Here is a 20,888-nt window from a genome sequence, read left to right as displayed (position 1 = left end):
ACCTGTAGCATTTTGTACTCATTAGCAATAGTTTATCATTACTTTCTGTCCTTTAAACTTATCTTTCCTCTTCTTTCAGAAAACAGATTCCAATTATTTGTGCTTTTCAACAATTCTATTTAATTTTATAAATATCATATATGAATAGGGAAATAATTGTTTTATCTATACTTTACTGATGAGGAATTTGTGATTCCAAAAGGTTAAATGACTATCCCTACGTTGCTCAAAAAACAAAACAAAACAAAGCAAAACAGTTTGTAAGTAGTGGCGCCAGGATGCATGTCTAGAGTCTATGACTCTAGGTCCTAAGCTCTTTTCCCATTGCCTCTCTTGAATAAACTTTCTTACATAAACAAATCACTAGGAGGTTAGATTCTACTGACTAGGGAAAACAACACAGGGACATTCTGGTACTTTGAAAAGAACATTATTTTTTTCAGTTTAGTAGTAATTTATTTAAATTCACTTAAAGAAAAAGTGTTTCATCAGCATCTAGTTTCACGAATGGAGACAAGTATCAAATTCAGGAAGGTAACTGGAATTTAAAGAATAAAGAGCATTTTATGACCAAAGTCATTTGCAGTTGTCTCTGTGATAAATGAGAGTGATGAAACCCCATAATGCAGAGTGATTTCTTTTTCTTTTTAAATTTTATTTTACTGTTGTAAGAACACTTAATATGCACTTTAAGATAACGTACTATCTAAGGAATATCTAAGTGGCCTAAAAAGAATGAATTTAATATGTACAACATTGCTCAATAACAACTTATGTAATTAAACCGTTATATCAAATATTTAATTTATATTACTACACATATATATTACAACTTGTTATATGAAATCATAAGCTCTGGATACATTTGTGAACTGATGTCTGCTGGTTACCTCTCATTGGCCAAGGATTGTGCTAAGCACTGTACACACATTACTTCATTCGATCTTCACAGTGGCCTAATGAGATACAAGTAGTATTTTTCTAATTTTGCAGATGCAGAAAAGAGGAACTAAGGTTAAATGGTTTGCCTAAAACCTAGTATCTGGTAAAAGGTGGAGTTGGGATTCAAATGCTGTGCTCTTTGCACCGCCCAGCTTCCTAAAGTCCCAAGTTGTTTTGGTAAATTTGAGCATGTTAGAGACACAACCCTGTTTTCTGGGTGAGCTCAGTCCTGGCTGAGCAGGCTGATAGGTAAGGACGAAGGCCATGGTTATCCCCAGGAAGTTAACATTCTGCGTGTGGATTTCAAAGGTAACATCTCAGAAGGAAGTCTGGGGCAGTTAAGACATCAGCAAGAGACTTGGATCCCTGAGCTTCTTTGTCCTGCCTTCTTAAACTGCTCTTCAGGAGACCTAAATAGTTCTGATGGTGAGAGACAGGTTTCCTGTGTAATCTGCTGAGGTAATTGTGGCCCAAATAAGCCACAAAAGCACTCTCAGATTCTCTGCACTGTGACAAACAGTCTGTGCTTATTAATTTGTGCAGAAATATAAAGGGTAGCAAGGAGACATTTTGAGAAAAATGAGTTTTTGATGACACTGGAATTTTTCCAAGGCATTTGTTCACTGAATCTTATATTGGCTTTTTATATGTAGGATCCTGAAATAGACAAGGCATCTTCTTATGCTTTTTTCTTTTTTTTTTCCTCTCAAGCTTATTGGTGCAAGTGGATGGAATTCAAAGTGCTTTTCTTCCTGTCTCTTTCGCACAGTACATGATAACACATGGCTTTTTCAAATATGTTGGTGATAGCAGCCAAACAAGGCTATGAAGTTTCTTATTGGGGATGTAAGCTATTCACATTGGGTCTTCTGATATGCATTTCAATATAATTTAGCTTGGTTCATTAAAATGTGATTATCACATGATAATAAATGAATGATATTTTGTTTCCTCAGTATGTAGAAGGGTCACACTGTGAATATTATAAAATTATTTATTTACAAATGAAAGTGCACTTTGACTCTTTCAAATTAGCACATTTCATACCCACTGATGCTTTTCAAATAATGAAAAATAATTTCTGCTTTACCAACCAAGGTTGACAATAATGTGAATGTTTGGTTTAGAGATTTGGTAAGATAATTAAACAGTAGCATCTATTATGTGACTTATAATGCATGAAGTATTCCACTAAGTACTTTAATACATTTCCTTAGGAGATAGATAGTGGGATAGATAGTAAATACATTTTTAAAATTAAATTAACATTTGAAAATATTTAAACATAAGGCTATTTTCTCCACTTTGAAAATGAAGGAATTGAGGTCCAAGACAGATAAATAACTGGGCTAAAATTTCAATAGCAAGTCAAGAGAAAATACTTAAACCCAACCTAGCTTTCTTGACTCCAGATAATGTAACATAAAACAAAGATCAACAGTAAACATAAAATTCAAGATAACATCAAAATTATATAATGATAGAACCCCATATGTAGTATATTAAGAAATTATACAATATTCCATATTAATGATACAAGTTTTATAGTTTTAGAAAAAAAATAACATCTCTTCTGGGGGGAAGAAAAAATTGGATGCTACAGACATCCATCCTCTTAGAAATGGTTTCAATTACCTAAAACCAACAATTTATCACCAAGAAAAGTCATAAAATATTATAGATACCTCTAACCCTCCACTATAACTGCTTCAATAGTTTACTTTTTAAAATGGCCCACAAACTTATTCATAACTTTTCAGTATATTAGTCAACTATTAAGAATTAAACTCAAATTTTGATATGAGAACATGTTGATGAAATGGAAATAATTAATTCTGTACTTTTAAAATATGAGGCTCTTTTTGATCCCAAACTAATACTTTCCACCTAAGTGTGCTCCCTTCAAACTAAAGAAAACATATATGAGTTTATATATGGAGAGAGGTACAGAGATAGAGTAAATATGTAAAAACACTAACAATCAGTAAATCTAGGTAGAGGGTGTTCATTGTACTACTATTCTTTCAACCTTCTGAAATTGTAAATCTTCACTACCAGTAACCTCTCCTTGACTCACAGATAGGTCCATCCTCCTCGTTTATTCTGCTGCCATTCCTGGACATCTTAGATGCATGTAATGTTAATGTTATAAATTGTCTGGAAATTTCTATGACTCTATCAAGCACAGCTACCCAGAATTTTTTTCCCTATCTACTCATTTATCTCTTACATTGGTGGTTTTCAAGCATCTGGAGATTACAGAATCTACGTGTGAGACTCCTCCAAATTTCTCCAAGCCTAGATTCATCCATGTTTCTTTGTTGGGACCCGGGACCAGGAAAAAGATCATCACTATCTTATTTTTTCAAGGAATTCCAAAAATGGGTCCAAGAACACTAATGTTTCACAAAATACAGTTTGAAAGCAGTTTTCCTTAAAGCCACACTACCCCTACCCCTTTATTTCCAATCTGTGTAAGTTGCAGAAGTCGGAATTGTGAGGGGTATAGGGAGGAGGAGGGGGACAAGCCGGGCCTGTCAGGGGTGCATGCCGAGCGACAAGTGTTCTTTTCCACAAAAGGTCAAGAGAAGTAGTCATTTGTATTCTCCCTCAAAGAGGAAATGTCTAAGTTCTATCAAGAAGCAATCTGAGAAGGTCAACAAATTACTTTTATTTTTTTAACTTAAAGTACACAGTGGGATTCAAACATATCTCTGTCAAACAAATTACTAGGAGTGACAGAGGTCCCAACCTCTCAGTTCAGAAAAAAATGAGACAGCACCAAGTGAAAAATTTCACTCCTGAGGATGTCTCTTCTAGAATACAGGGTTATTAATTCACAACTTCCTCACTAGAATACAGGGTTACTAATTCACAACTTCCTCACTCTGCAAGTCATGGACTCTTACTTCCAAGTTCCCCAGGGAAATTCTATCAAAAGCTCAGTGTCAATATTTTTTAGATGCTGCATCAGTGGGAAAATATCAATAATTAAGCATTCTAATATATAATATGCAGATATGTTAAAGGCCAAATAACAAATATATTCCTCTGTACAACACTTCCACTGAGACAGTTAAGAGATATGTAGAGCTTCCCTGAGCTGAAACACCAACTGTGCTGTTTGATACATGAAGAACACCCAAATAAATAACTGTACAGTGCTACAGACAAATATTTACTTTACAGCACTACAGGCTAGGTAATATGATTTGTACACAGTGGCTTAATTAAATAGGCTATCATGTAAAACACTTAGCCTCTAGTGAGATATTGTAATTAAACCTGTATCTACAGTATCATAGAACACAAAATAGAAAGCAAGTTAGAGTAGCCCTACTGGCAGAAAGGGAACACAACTATTAAGAGATGGATGAAGTAAGGATGTTTGTAGAGTATCAACTAAGCTTCCTTTTCTCCTCCTTCATAACAGGCTAAAGGGAAAGCGCTATAAGAATAAAGAACAGGACATAGGAAAAATATTCATTTTTTCTTTTATTTTTTCATCAAATATTTACCAAGCACCAGCCTTTCTTTAGGTGCCTGGGATATAGTAAACAAGACAGAATCCCTGCCCTCATGCAATTCTGCTGGGTTGGTATACAATAGAAGAGAAAAACAACGTAACAAAGAAGCATGTCTTTGCCAGTAAATGTATTTCCAGGTAATGATAAGACCCAAGAAGATAAATAAAGCAGAACAAGGGACAAAAAAGGGAAAGGTGCTTTTTTAGACAGAGGGGTCGGCAGAAGCCTCTCTAGCAAGTGATATTTGAGTAGAAGCCTGAACAGAACTGAGAGAGTGAGCCATGTAAACATCTAGGGAGATAGACTTCCAGGAAGAAGTAATACCAAATGCAAGGTCCCGGAAGTGGAAACATGCAAGGTTGTTGAAGAACAGAAAGGAGGCTAATGTGGCTGGAGAATAGGAGATGAGGTCACAGGTAGCATGGAGCCAGATAATGTAGGGCCCTGTAAACCATGGCAAGCATTTTAGATTCTTTTCTGGGAATCATTTAAATGCCTCAAGTATAATGTTGCTGACATCTTGACAGTGATGTTAGAGAAGGAAGCACCATAAACATCCAAGTAGAAAAACTAGGAGACAACAAAAGAAGGAAGAATAGGAAAAGAAAGCAAATGGAATTTCACAAAAGGGCTTAGACTTTAGCAGTTGGGCAGCAGGCATGCCTGCTAGGCCACCTTCCGGTGTGTGTCCTGGGGGGTTGTCATCATTACTTTACAAAGCCCTTTTTCCAGTAAGTACTTTTTAAATCCAATATATTGAAGACTTGTGGACACTAAAAGGCCAGGAAAATACCATTTATAGACTTGCATTACTGAGAAAATGCTTGCTCTGATTAAAGCAATAGAATCATGCTATGAGGCATAGATTTCCGCTGGCATTGAGTTCAGGCTGTGGACTAAAATAATCTTTGTAAAAAACTCACCAGGATTATACACAAAACACAACACAAAGCACCCCTAGTAAATGAGGACTGAACTACTAGGTTTTCCCCAGATGCACCCATCCTCCCAAGCACCTTCGCTAAGACTGATACATTTGGAAGTAGTGTATCAACTAGAACTATGCACAGCATCATGCTGGAGGTGATAAATGCAAGGGATACCAAATTTACATACTTCTCTCCCAGTTTCCATAAACCATAATTTGTTAAGTCATAAAGAATGTCATAAGCACAGTTTTTGATGTTTTGGGATATACACAAAAATTAGAAGTCATTATCTCTCAAATGCACATTCTCCCTCTTCCCCCTCCTTCTAATCCTCTCATCTTCCAATCCACTCTCCACAATGGAGTGCAAAACATCATTCCAAAGTAAAAGCTATTTATGGCAATCCCATTCTCATAACCTTGCAGTGGCTCCCCACTGATGATGGAATAAAGCCTCAAGTTCATGACATTGGAAGCCCTAGGGTATGGCTGCAATCTATAGGCAAAGTCTGACTTCCTATCTCTCCCACCTTGCACTTTAGGCTGTAACTCCAATGAACTTTGCTCACCTTCCCCCACGCTCTGAGTCAAATCCCAACTCAGCCCCTTACTTGCCATGTAATCTTGGGCAAATTACTTGTCGCCCCTATGCTTCATTCATTTTCTGATAAAATGGAAGTAACAGTATATAACCCATGGGCCTTTTATAGCACAAGATAAGCGAATATATTTAAAATAATGCCAGATGCATTTTTAGTGCCAAAATAAATGTGAACTATTATTACTGTTATTTGTTGATGGAATTTTCCTATTATTGTTTCTTTGGCCAAAAAAAAAAAAAAAAAAAAAAAAAATGCCCTCCTGCCCACTCCTCAAAAACTCCTATTCATTCTACAAATGTCATCTCGTCTCCAAACCTTCCCCAACACATTGACTCACTTTCTAGCGGTATTTATTTCTTCTGCTGCTCTTATGACAAGTTGAGTGTCATTCTTCAACAGCATTATTTATACACCATTGATTAATTATTAATGCATAAGTTTGTCTTCTGGGGGTATATGCGTTCTTTGAAGGCAAGTGCTCTATCTTTCTCATTTTGTATCTCCCAGAGTAGGGCCCAGAGCATAGTAGGCTCTCAACAAATGTTTTGTTCAATCAAATGTTGAATCAGTAAATATTTAAAGACAGATATTTCTCAAAAAAAAAATGTCCAGGGCTTCCCTGGTGGCGCAGTGGTTGAGAGTCCGCCTGCCGATGCAGGGGACATGGGTTCGTGCCCCAGCCTGGGAGGATCCCACATGCCACGGAGCGGCTAGGCCCGTGAGCCATGGCTGCTGAGCCTGCGCGTCCGGAGCCTGTGTTCCGCAACGGGAGAGGCCACAGCAGTGAGAGGCCCGCGTACCGCAAAAAAAAAATAAAAAAGTCCAATACTGCTAGGAAATAATTCAAGGACATTTAAGAATAACACAATGCACAGATTTAGTAGATTTAGCTAACAAACTAGGACTAAATTGTGTAAGGCAGTAAATGTGCTTAAAGGTTCAGAGAAAGGTTAAGGATATACTATTCATCACTTTCATTTTACTCTTCTCCAGTTATTCTAGCTTTGTCTTGTCAGGGGTAAGTTCCTTTAGAGTATGAACTATGTCTTTTAAAACTTTTGTGGTCAAATATGAGGCACAAAAGTGCACATTTCATGAAACTTTGATAAAATGAGGAAATACTTCCAAGGTACAGGTAGAACTAAATGGGGAAAAGGAAGAAAAACCTAAGTCTTCTTTCTAATACTAACTCTGAAAGCATATTGTCCTCTGTGAAGCATATACCATGTGAAAGCAAGGACAGACAGACAGAGTGGTGCTCACCAATCCATCTGCTCTTCAAGAGCAGTGTTGTAGGCCTGGGATGTACTCAGGACCATCACCAGTAGCTTCCGTCACAGAGCATCATGCTGCTTGCTGATAATGGAGGAGAACTGATGACTGAGGTTGGAACGTGAGCAAAGGAGAGAAGGTTGACAAAGCTGAACACCATGTGGTAAGTGCCAGTCAAGAACAAGCAGGTCCCATAAGACAAGGAGGATAAGGTTATGTCTCAGGAGTTTTCACCCCAGATTTGGGGCTAGGGATCAATAATATGTTGACCTTAAGGACTCTGGCATTAATTTCCCCACTCATCAAAGCTCAACATTTCACTGACACTTTGCAGTGTAGGATATGTTTTTTTTTTTTTTTCTATATTGTCTCATTTCAACTAACATGGAGTTTGGTGTCCACTTCTTGGTTTCAGAATTCAAAGAAGAAATTAGAAATTTGGGATAATGGTACAGAGTCAAAATAATGATTAATGGAGTAGAAATACTTGGAAGAAGCTAAAGCAATTCAGAACATTTTTATATCTGCAGCAAGCAACATTGAAAAGAACACAAATTTAGAGTATTCTTATCCCCCAAATGAAACCTAAATGAGATAATACATGTGAATATTCTAGTAAAGAACCTAAAATATAGTAGGTGTTGGAATCCATGCAGATCGAATCAGCATTTTTTACTTTTCTTGCTCACAGCAGTGCTCAATTATACATGATGAGTGAAAAAAAAAATTCTGGGACTGGTTAATAATGATCTTTATTTTCATGCAAGTTCTTATAAATTTTTTCTTTATACCCATTGAAGACCAAAAAAATTATATATATATATATATATATATATATATATATATATATATATATTATACATATATAATTCAATACCTGGACTATGAAGTAGTAAGACTGTGTACTAAGTGAGGTTATAGAACTGCTTTCTCTAGAGTCTTAAAAATAGGCCAGATTCCCATATGTCAAAGATGGAGCAATTGTGGTCCTGCCCAAGGGTAAAAGGAAGCAATGAGATAATCACCCAAATTCCTTCCAGATTTAGGATTGCATAAATACTCTGATTAGCGACAACACATTGAATATTTACTATTTGTCAGATATTTTAAAAATAATCCCAGAGTCAGTATTTCACAAGTGTTTCTTACATCTTCTGCCATTAATCCACACTTCATAACTTGGGTTTTCAAAACCAGAACTACATATTCATCTGACCAAAATATGAAATCTACAAATAGCCGAAGATAAAAAAAATTGTTCAGTGGGTTTAGATATAAACTGCATCCTCTTCATTGTTTAGCTTCATCATGAAAATTACTTTAATTTCAATGCTGGAATCAAAACAATCCAGTCTTCTTAAAAGACATCTACTGTCTACTGTAAAGTAATAACATGTTTTTGGAGACTTCTAAGTGCATATCTTAGAACTTCTAACTTAAATGCAAGGTTTGGAAAATACCAATTGTTGATCGTGAAAGAATGGTTACATTTCATCATGACAAAGAGGCAAAAATAAAGTACTTATGCTCTTATTTCCTCGTGTAAATTACATAAGATGCTTTAAAAAAGGAGCACATAATTTTTAGGATTAGTGAAAAAGTCATTCAAATACATATGTGTGTATTTTATGAAAAGAAATTTTCATTGAATGTTTCATGAAAATAAATTTGAAAAATATTAAACATGCACTCAGATAAAACATAGAAATAAATATAAATATAGACTTAGGAGTTAAAGCAAACTGTGATACAACTTTTCTAAGAAACAGAAGAAGAGTGTGTGAGTTGGTAGGTAAAAATGGTTGAAAATGAACCATGGTCATAATTAAAGTTATTTTATAAGTTTGGTGGTTAGTGGATTCTTCAAACCTATATAATGGTACATCATACCAAAGTCATGTGTTTTGTTTTTTAGCAATTTGCAGAAAAATTTTTTTAACTTAGCTAGGAAAAGATCACTTTAATAGCATAAGTTACCTCAAATACCATTTAATTGTTCTTTGTGTAATTTGCTGCAAGAAAATTTGTATAATGCAGGAGTGAAACTGGCTCTTTAATCATTTTAAAATTTGGGTTCTTTTGAAAAGAAAAAATTCAGTATTTATAGCTCTACCTTCCTAGCACATCAAAAATCTATTCTAAGTAAAAGAAAGGTCGTTATTATATTCAGGAACTCTACAATAAGGAAATATTAGCAAGGCTTTATGAAGATTTACCACCATCTGAAAATCAGTTAATTAAAATTAAGTATCCTTCTTGTCAAATTATTAACCCAACTAGTAAAACATATGAGTCTATTATCTAATTATATGTTTTCTCAACTTTATTCCTTTTATGAGAACTAATTAACAATATACCTATATACCTTCTCCTATTCAGTTATACTACTTAGCAAACTATGTGAAAATACACACACATTAGGGGTGGGGTAAATCATGAGACAGAAGACTTCCTTAAATCAGTACATACTTATATATAAACCTTCTATTTATTAAATGCTACCACTGGTAGGTTTTGAAAAACTAATCACATGGAATCTACAAATATGAGATTACAATTAAATAATAAGATTTAACTCATCAAAAAAGATGACCAAAAAAAGTTCCCTAATAAAGCAATTATGTGAACAACAGTGCATTGTCAGAAAACAAAAATAACCATATTATTTTTAGCTAGGTAAAGTATGTGTACTGGCTTTAACATGTGGTGTCCATCAAAGGCAAGCTACATATTTCCAGGGGTAACTTGAATTTGCCAATATACTGTGCAGTAGATTAGGCAGACAAACATTTCAGACGAGTAAAAAAACAGAATTCAAGTAAATATTAATTTTCGAAAACCAGATATCCCCAGTTTATAATGTTGGTTGGCAATCTAGTATGCAGTCAAAATCCCTGTGCTAGAAATGTCTTTAAGAGGTAATAGCTCCCTGCACTGCTATGGTCCCTGGGAAATAAAAATTATAGGTACCCAATTTTGAAAGGTATATTAATCTGAAAGAAAATATAACCTTCAAAGAAATCTGAAAAGGCCTATCTTTTACAATTAAAGTTTTAAAATTTCTTTTGTGCTTCTCCTTGTATTCGGTTATTATACTGGTTTAAGGAAGCTACTCTATTGTACATAACATATATATTAAAGGTGGCAGCCTCAATACAGTTTTTACAGAGGGTTCTGGAATTTACTTGGGCATTCCCAAGTAACTTGAGAATTTATTTATTATTATCTATAAATTTTGTCACTTCTTTACAACAAGAATCTCTTAAAGATAATAGCAATTTGAATCATAAATAAAATTAATTAACCATGTAATTTCAGAAGTGGGAACTTAGTTTTCCCTTTCCTTAAGTACTGTAAAGATAGAGGCAATAAATCAAAACCACTAGTTTACATACTACAAAAATGGCAATGCTGTAAATTAAGTTTGACTTTATACATTGTCTCAAGAAATAAATCCAAACTAAGATTGAATCACTTATCTTTGTACCAAAAATATACTATTCAAAAACATCATCAACAACAACCGCAAGATACACACAAAAAAGTCAGCAATCACCTCAACAGAGATTAAACAAAAAACTGAATTTTTATAACTCCTTCAATACTCGGTTGCCCTAGAATTAGCTAGGTGTTTTTTTAAAAGCAGTAATTTTAAAGACTCTCTATAGTGAGAGGCTCATATTATCTGGAAACAGCTAGTGGCACAGTGATATTAACGCACAGAGCACTATGTATTCTTCAGCTGACCTGCTCACCATTCATCTCACACATGTGTTCTGTATTATGAACAAAATTCAAATGTCCTATTTGCTACATTTCTAAATCACTGTTGCTAATGAAAAGCACTCCAGACACCTCCAAGTCCCATCTTACCACGTATGAGCCACAGTGAAGCGACGACGCTGCCGAATGCTTTTATTCACCAGCAACTTTCTGAAAAAGCATGGTGAGTTCCTTGGCGAACTGCGTGGAGAAATTTTAGGAGATGTAGGTCTGTTTCCCGGTAGTCTCGGAAGCTCAAGTTCTAAGTGCATTTGCTCCTTGAAAGTCTTTATGCAAACCTCAGATTCAGAAGCAGTAAGTTCTTTTGAAGAATCTTTTGCTGTCATGTCTTATATGGAGTGCTGGGTTTCACCATCCAAAACAAAAACCTCAAACATAGCAGAGACACAGCTGCAGGTTAGGAGGCTGGTAAGTCTGCAAACTGTTCCCAGTTTAATTTAGGAAGCTGTGGCTCCAGTGTAGGAGCTGCTTAGAGCAAGAGCAGCATAATCGAAGAATGGCAAGTCAGGCTGTCACAAGGAGCTTTATCAGCCTGGCTTTGCCTCTGAAAATGCGCCAAAGTGCTTCCTATGTCAGTAGCCTCCTTGTGGATGAGGTCTGTCTGCAAGCTACACACTGACACTCGCTGAATTCATTCAGCTGAATATATCAACTCATGAAATATTCATGAGGGCTTCTGATAAATCCTTTGCATGTATTTTTTAAAAATCTTTTCAAACATGCTGCATCCACTAATGGATAGTAAGCAAAACCCAGTCACCTATTTTTGTTTGCACAAAGCGCAGAACCAGAGCCCATCCAGCACGTGCGATGTTTAAAGTCTTCATTCAGAATTATCTTTCTTTGTAATGCACACAACAGTAACTCCACCTACCAAATGCTTATTGGCCCAGGACTATTTAAACAACTGCACTCTGTTTCCCCCTCACAACACCCTCCATTGCCCAGATTTTCACGACATTTGTGAAGCCACTCTCATCATCAGTGAAAACATTAAATCAGGGATTGTCAAAAAGCCTAGCTAAACCAGCCCCCCAAATTCCATTTCTGAATGAAAGAGCTGATTTGCTGAAATTTTTTTTTCCCTCTTCCCTCCAGAAGATCCAAAACTGCATCCATATAGAAAGTGTCAGCTAACAGGAAAACATTAGATTTGGTTCATTCCCCTAAGGAATTTAAAGACTAATCTTTAATCCCATAAAAATTGCCCTCATTCTTCTGCTTAACTTCATTGTCCCTGAGGTGCCCACAGCAGTCGCTCTCTGTTAGATGTAAAGTCACTTCTGAAAGTCAAAGTTCCCTAGAATGGAAATGGAGGTAACAACCAGGAGAGATGAATGCTCCCTGTTACACCTGCAGGGTCCAAAGTCAAGCATCATGCATGTGTGTGTGCACGCATGCAAGTGCAGGTAGACGTACACAACAGTGTCTGTGTGTGGGCATCTATACTTGCTAGCATGTGTGTACTTGGTTCACAAGGGCATGCCAGTGAGACATATGGGCACGGAAGTCCAAAAATATGTCTCAAGTTCCGAAGCAGATCATTGTAACCTGAAATTTCATTTAGAAATATACTGGCATGCAGCTTCTACACTTTAAAAGGAGTAAAAAGAATATTTTAGTGCTTGAAGTGTACAGATGCTGTGAAATTCTGTACCTGCAATGTCTACTACTAGGGCCAGCCTGATCTCACACAAATTTGGCAAAACAGAACTGGGGCTAGTCAATGTGAGTGACATTTCAGGAATGATTCATAGTAAGACTTCAGTGAAAAAGCATGAAATTCATCTTTTCCTCTAAGTCGTGAGAACTTCCACTTTTATAAAATCATTTATATATGTCATATACTCTGGCTGAATATCTAAAGGGCTGAATAAGAGCAGACGATGACCTGTGTATAGGAAAAAATAAACCCCACTCTAGCCCTTGGGGGAAATGGTTTAAACTTAATAGGAAGGATTTAAACTCCGAGTTTACAGGTACTGTCTTGGAAGGATATAAGTATTGCAATAGTACCCTAAAATATATTACGAACAAAGGCAAAGTCATGGAATTTTAAAGTTTGAGTGAATTCCAGTAATCACATTGTTTGGCTCCTGATTTCAAAGACAAGGAAACAGACCTAGAGAACTTCAGTGACTTGTCCAGAGTCCTATTTGTAGTTGACATTAGAGCAAAAGCTAGAACCAAGGCTTTCTGATTCCCAGTTGAATGTTCTTACATTATACAATAAGAGAGGTCAACATAGTCATTTTGTCCAGCAAAGCCCTAGGACACGCACTTTATATATTTGAAGATATTTTAACTGCTCTATTTGAGAATAAATTGTTAGTAATGTCATGAGAGAAAATATAGTTAAAGCTATCTATTATTTACTGCATTATGAAAACAAAGCTAGGACTTTCTTCCAACAATAATGGGATATAAAACTGGAATGTAAGAATATGTGAACATGCCAATATTCAGAGTGACTTATTTGCAAAAAAATCAAATAGCAATTTGATGTCTTTCTCTTAGTCACTTTTTAAGGCTGCCAAAACACAATAAGCATTTTAGGGATTTTTACCCCTCTCAAAATTATGGCAAATTTCACAACCCAGATTTAGTATGTGAACTGGGATTCAGATAAGGAAATGTTGACATAAACTCACCTAAAGCAGCAGAGCAGTACAATTATAATTACTTTCTAATTCTTACTGTCAACTTACGTGACATTATGTGACACTTCACATTATTCTCTCTTTGCCTACTATGACAGCCAATGTCCCAGTTAAAGAAATTTTGAGAATCATCCTAAGAATTAGAATGCTCAAAAATATGTAAAGTCGGTTAATTCTACCTACTCTAAATAACATTTAGGAATACCAAAGACAGCTAATTGAAATACAAAACTTAAAAGATAACCAGACTGTTTTAAAGTCTGAATTAGTTACCTCTGAGAAAAGGAAATGCACGTTTACAGATATATGCACAAAAGTTTGTTTCTAGAGTCAAAATGCTGTAGAAAAACTTGATACTGTGTTAAATATTGAAATCAAAGATGAATATAGACTGTAAAAAACAGGAGATGGTATCTAAGAAAATGTAAAACAAAAGCACAGTAAAAGCAAACAACACCCTGCCATAGTTTAGCAAAGAATATACTGTTTTGAGAGAGAGAGCCAGAGAACCGGAGAAAAAGCCAAGAAGAAAGCAAATAGAGTTATTGTGTCCTTCTGAGTGTCTCAGAAGGAGCTAAAGAACCACAGTGAAAACCCTCCTGTCCACACGTACTGCTTAGCTGTTTCTCCTCAAAGGCAGAAATGAGTAACTGACTCAATTTATTAATGTGCAGGTAATTCACCTTGGGAATTACTTGAGAATTCCAATTACACCTAGGTCTCAATTTTAAATAATGAAATTCCTGGTATCCACATCCTGTCAAAGCAACAAGAATCAAGAATTATCATCATAAAGTATCATTCAAGGATCTGAATAGAGTTGTATGGTCAATAACAGTCAATAATGTATTATGTATAAATATTATGGACAAATCAAAACGTTGATTTTTCATTAAATTGAAAAGGAAAGCAAATTAATTTCAACCAAACAATATGATAAACTTACAGTGCAAGTATTATAATAGTTAAAATGTTTTTTAAAGGTAACAGCTTTGTAATCAATTTATTTTAAGTGAAAATAATTGTACTCTTTTTATATTCAATATCTTTCAGACTTTAAAAGTTAACTTGGGGGCTTCCCTGGTGGCACAGTGGTTGGGAGTCCGCCTGCCAATGCAGGGGACACGGGTTCGTGTCCCGGTCCGGGAGGATCCCACATGCCACGGAGTGGCTGGGCCCGTGAGCCATGGACACTGAGCCTGCACGTCCGGAGCCTGTGCTCCACAACGGGAGAGGCCACAACAGTGAGAGGCTCGCGTACCGCAAAAAAAAAAAAAAAAAAAAAAAAGTTAACTTGGAATATATTTCCTCTGAACTGAGTGACTAATTTTTAACTAACTGTTCTTATAAAACTAAAGCATTTTAAAGGCACAAAACTACTGATTCTGTGCAATAATATTATACATAACAATATTAAATGCAATATAACATGGCTCACATTTACTGTAAATACAAAGCTAGAGATTTAAAAAGACAGAGTTTATTCAGAAGTTTCTTTTTAAAGAGGAACAGATTTAAGACTGTCAATATTAACAGTTAAATTACTGTGGATTGTATCTTTATTTATATCATTATTCAGTTCTCTTTTTTTAAAACAACACACCATCTCAGCACCGCCATTAGGCTCTACTCAATTGAGTAGAAAATACACAAGCTCTTCCTTCAGTCAGACAAGGTAGTAAGTAAATACAGAACAGCAAGAAACAACTGTTGCCTCTTTCAACAGAATACCCTACTCAACACAGACGGCAACTCATCCCAATTTCTCTATTTCAGTTAGCAGAAATGGAACTAGAGAATTATTCTAACATGATTGAAGAAAAGACAACATTCAACTGAATGAAAATATTAATAGTTGTCTAGCCATCTTGGAGAAGAACAATTAGCTGACCACTCTTAAGAATTAAGAGATTATAAAGAAGGAATTTACATTTATTGCATACCTCCTGTATGCCAGATATTATTGTAAGCATTTTTAATAAATTGTTTCATTTGGTTCTCATTACACACATATCAGACAAGTGCTATTGAAATGCTTGCTGGACTTCCCCCTAGTATTAAACCATGAGGTCTTTTAGGGCTGGGTTGAGTCTTGTTCATTTCTAGAACATGGAACAGAGTTTGGCACAGAGTGGATACTCACTAAATTTTGTAGACCGAATGCACATTATTTTGCCCATTTTCAAATGAGAATATCAAGACACAAAATTGCATAGCATTTAAGGAGTTGATCCTACACCAAGCTTTTTATAACAGAAGATACCTAATGAGACAGAAGAGGAAATGCAGGCTCCTAGGGTGGTCTAGTCATGTCACTAGAAGTATATGTTCACAAGTACTAAATGCCTTGAGTCTGAAGTTATCTAGCATGTTATTTTTATACGATGATAAAAAGGCTTCACTTTTATCCATATGATACAATTAATTACTCATCATTAGTAAACTGATGTTCCAGAAAGATCAGTTTTAGCCTTAACCACCTTCAGTGTCACCTGAATCCTAGGGAGGAAGTAGGAAGCCTGTACTCTAAATGCTTGAGCATGGTATCATAAAGTTCTCAGAGATTATCATATTCAAACAAGAAAAACCCTCCAGTGGCTCCACATTACACTCAGAGTAAAAGCAGAAGCCCACACAATGGCCTAATGTACTCCACCAGCACTGGATTCATCTCTCAGAATGTTTCATTGTATACGATAATACATATTTTCATTTGTCTCCTGAACTAACCTATGAGCTCTCTAAGGACCTAAGCTATCAATATTTTACTTATCTTTGTATCTCCAGAGCCTGAGATTGCATCTCGATTGATTAGTATTTATTGATGGAAAATATGAATAGAAAATTAAGGTACTGCCCCAAATCATGTTCTCCTGTTAGTCTCAGATTTTTCCTTTCTGTCTTGAAAGCTAGTCCAGTCTATATCCTAATTTCTTATACTTGATCTTACACAGGATTCCAAAATGAACTTCTTAATCATAGCCGTTTGGCTATGTTTTGCCATTTTTACTAGCATTTCTTTGTTCTTTAAAAAATTATTATCATTATTATTAATATCCTCACTGCAATGCAAAAGCAGAACGCCTATGCATTGCAAACTCTGTTCATTTGGTGGTATACAGGCAGGACAGACCTGCTATGCCTTCTCTTCACACTGTTTTCTGGTTTTCGCAGAGTAATTAGGTGCTTCTTTCACAAGGCACATTCTATGAAGGGAGACTGCATAGACAAAAAAAAAAAAAAAACAACTAAGGAAGCTCCTCTCTTTGTTTCCCAGGTCATTGTTAACATCAAGATATATTAGCGCTCCTGGGAAGATGGCGGAAGAGTAAGACGCGAAGATCACCTTCCTCCCCACAGATACACCAGAAATACATCTACACGTGGAACAACTCCTACAGAACACCTACTGAACGCTAGCAGAAGACCTCAGACCGCCCAAAAGGCAAGAAACTCCCCACGTACCTGGGTAGGGCAAAAGAAAAAAGAATAAACAGAGACAAAAGAATAGGGACGGGACCTGCACCAGTGGGAAGGAGCGTGAAGGAGGAAAGGTTTCCACACACTAGAAGCCCCTTCGCAGGCGGCGACTGCGGGTGGCGGAGAGGGGAAGCTTTGGAGCCATAGAGGAGAGCACAGCAACCGGGATGCGGAGGCCAAAGCGGAGAGTTTCCTGCACAGAGGATCGGTGCCGACCAGCTCTCACCAGCCCGAGAGGCTTGTCTGCTCACCCGCCGGGGCGGACGGGGCTGGGAGCTGAGGCTCCGGCTTCGGTCGGAGTGCAGGGAGAGGACTGGGGTTGGCAGCGTGAACACAGTCTGCAGGGGGTTAGTGCACCACAGCTAGCCGGGAGGAAGTCCGGGGAAAAGTCTGGGCCTGCCGAACAGGCAAGAGACTTTTTCTTCCCTCTTTGTTTCCTGGTGCAGGAGGAGAGGAGATTAAGAGCGCTGCTTAAAGGAGCTCCAGAGACGGGCGTGAGCCGCGGTTATCAGCTCGGACCCCAGAGACGGGCATGAGACGCTAAGGCTGCTGCTGCGGCCACCAAGAAGCATGTGTGCGAGCACAGGTCACTCTCCACACCTCTCTTCCGGGGAGCCTGTGCAGCCCGCCACTGCCAGGGCCCTGGGATCCAGGGACACCTTCCCCGGGAGAACGCACGGCACGCCCCAGGCTGGTACAACGTCCCACTGGCCTCTGCCGCCACAGGCTCACCCCGCATCCAAACCCCTCCCTGCCCCCTGCCTGAGTGAGGCAGAGCCCCCGAGTCAGCTGCTCCTTTAACCCCGTCCTGTCTGAGCGAAGAACAGACGCCCTCAGGCGACCTACACGCAGAGGCGGGGCCAAATCCAAAGCTGAGACCCAGGAGCTGTGCGAACAAAGAAGAGAAAGGGAAACCTCTCCCAGCAGCCTCAGGAGCAGCGGATTAAATCTCCATAATCAACTTGATGTACCCTGCATCTGTGGAACACCTGAATAGACAACGAATCATCCCAAATTGAGGAGGTGGACTCTGAGAACAGATTTATTATTTTTTCCCCTTTTCCTCTTTTTGTGAGTGTGTATTCGTGTGCTTCTGTGTGAGATTTTGTCTGTATAGCTTTGATTTCACTATTTGTCCTAGGGTTATATCCGTCCGTTTTCTGTTTTGTTTTGTTTTTTGTTTGGTTTGGTTTTTGTTTTGTTTTGTTTTGGGGTTTTTTTTTTTTACTTTTTAAAAATTTTTTTTCTTAATAATTATTTTATATTTTAATAACTTTATTTTATTTTATTTTATTTTATCCTCTCTCTATTTTTCTTTCTTTTTACTTTTTCTCCCTTTTATTCTGAGCCATGTGGATGAAAGGCTCTTGGTGCTGCAGCCAGGAGTCAGTGCTGTGCCTCTGAGGTGGGAGAGCCAACTTCAGGACACTGGTCCACAAGCGATGTCCTAGCTCCACGTAATATCAAACAGTGAAAATCTCCCAGAGATCTCCATCTCAACACCAGCACCCAGCTTCACTCAACAACCAGCAAGGTACAGTGCTGGACACCTTATGCCAAACAACTAGCAAGACAGGAACACAACCCCACCCATTAGCAGAGAGGCTGCCTAAAATCAAAATAAGTCCACAGACATCCCAAAACACACCACCAGATGTGGAACTACCCACCAGAAAGACAAGATACAGCCTCATCCACCAGAACACAGGCACTAGTCCCCTCCACCAGGAAGCATACACAACACACTGAACCAACTTTAGCCACTGGGGACAGACACCAAAAACAACGGGAACTATGAACCTGCAGCCTGTGAAAAGGAGACCCCCAAACACAGTAAGATAAGCAAAATGAGGAGACAGAAAAACACACAGCAGATGAAGGAGCAAGATAAAAACCCACCAGACCTAACAAATGAAGAGGAAATAGGCAGTCTACCTGAAAAAGAATTCAGAATAATGATAGTAAAGATGATACAAAATCTTGGAAATAGAGAAAATGCAAGAAACATTTAACAAGGACCTAAAAGAACTAAAGATGACACAAGCAATGATGAACAACACAATAAATGAAATTAAAAATACTCTAGATGGGATGAATAGCAGAATAACTGAGGCAGAAGAATGGATAAGTGACCTGGAAGATAAAATAGTGGAAATTACTACTGCAGAGCAGAATAAAGAAAAAAGAATGAAAAGAACAGAGGACAGTCTCAGAGACCTCTGGGACAACATTAAAAGCACCAACATTCGAATTATAGGGGTTCCAGAAGAAGAAGAGAAAAAGAAAGGGACTGAGAAAATATTTGAAGAGATTGTACTTGAAAACTTCCCTAATATGGGAAAGGAAATAGTTAATCAAGTCCAGGAATCACAGAGAGTCCCATACAGGATAAATCCGAGGAGAAACACTCCAAGACACATATTAATCAAACTTTCAAAAAGTAAATACAAAGAAAACATATTAAAAGCAGCAAGGGAAAAACAACAAATAACACACAAGGGAATCCCCATAAGGTTAACAGCTGATCTTTCAGCAGAAACTCTGCAAGCCAGAAGGGAGTGGCAGGACATATTTAAAGTGATGAAGGAGAAAAACGTACAACCAAGATTACTCTACCCAGCAAGGATCTCAATCAGATTTGATGGAGAAATTAAAACCTTTACAGACAAGCAAAAGCTGAGAGAGTTCAGCAGCACCAAACCAGCTTTACCACAAATGCTAAAGGACCTTCTCTAGGCAAGAAACACAAGAAAAGGAAAAGACCTACAATAATAAACCCAAAACAATTAAGAAAATGGGAATAGGAACATACATATCGATAATTACCTTAAAGGTAAATGGACTAAATGCTCCCACCAAAAGACACAGACTGGCTGAATGGATACAAAAACAAGACCCATATATATGCTGTCTACAAGAGACCCACTTCAGACCTAGAGACACGTACAGAATGAAAGTGAAGGGATGGAAAAAGATATTCCATGAAAATGGAAACCAAAAGAAAGCTGGAGTAGCAATTCTCATATCAGACAAAATAGACTTTAAAATAAAGACTACTAGAAGAGACAAAGAAGGACACTATGTAATGATCAAGGGATTGATCCAAGAAAAAGATATAACAATTGTAAATATTTATGCACCCAACATAGGAGCACCTCAATACATAAGGCAAATACTAACAGCCATAAAAGGGGAAATGGACAGTAACACAGTCATAGTAGGGGACTTTAACACCCCACTTCCACCAATGGACAGATCATCCAAAATGAAAATAAATAAGGAAACACAAGCTTTAAATGATACATTAAACAAGGTGGACTTAATTCATATTTATAGGACATTCCATCCAAAAACAACAGAATACACATTTTTCTCAAGTGCTCATGGAACATTCTCCAGGATAGATCATATCCTGGGTCAGAAATCAAACCTTGGTGAATTTAAGAAAATTGAAATTGTATCAAGTGTCTTTTCCGACCACAATGCTAGGAGACTAGATATCAATTACAGGAAAATATCTGTAAAAAATACAAACACATGGAGGCTAAACAATACACTACTTAATAACGAAGTGATCACAGAGGAAATCAAAAAATACCTAGAAACAAATGACAATGGAGACACGACAACCCAAAATCTTTGGGATGCAGTAAAAGCAGTTCTAAGAGGGAAGTATATAGCAATACAATACTAC

General features: G+C 37.2%; 1 protein-coding gene across 3 annotated transcripts in view; it reads right to left on the bottom strand.

Annotated features, from left to right (window-relative positions):
- PDE4B (phosphodiesterase 4B) overlaps positions 1-20,888 on the bottom strand; it is a gene marked incomplete at both ends in the record, with an annotated part of 505,104 nt that overhangs the window by 398,565 nt on the left and 85,651 nt on the right. The window contains one exon of one of the 3 annotated variants that reach the window (XM_079698749.1): positions 11,145-11,380. The exons of the other annotated variants lie outside the window; for them this stretch is intronic. Within the exon in view, the coding sequence (XP_079554875.1) occupies positions 11,145-11,380 (236 nt within the window). Of the gene's footprint in view, positions 1-11,144; positions 11,381-20,888 lie in introns of those variants that run through there. 3 annotated transcript variants of the gene reach the window in all.

The sequence above is a fragment of the Hyperoodon ampullatus genome, assembly GCF_949752795.1.
Source record: "Hyperoodon ampullatus genome assembly, chromosome: 2".
NCBI classification, from domain to species: domain Eukaryota; kingdom Metazoa; phylum Chordata; class Mammalia; order Artiodactyla; family Ziphiidae; genus Hyperoodon; species Hyperoodon ampullatus.
Note: the sequence above shows the minus strand (reverse complement) of the source record. Positions and strands in the feature narration are given on the sequence as shown.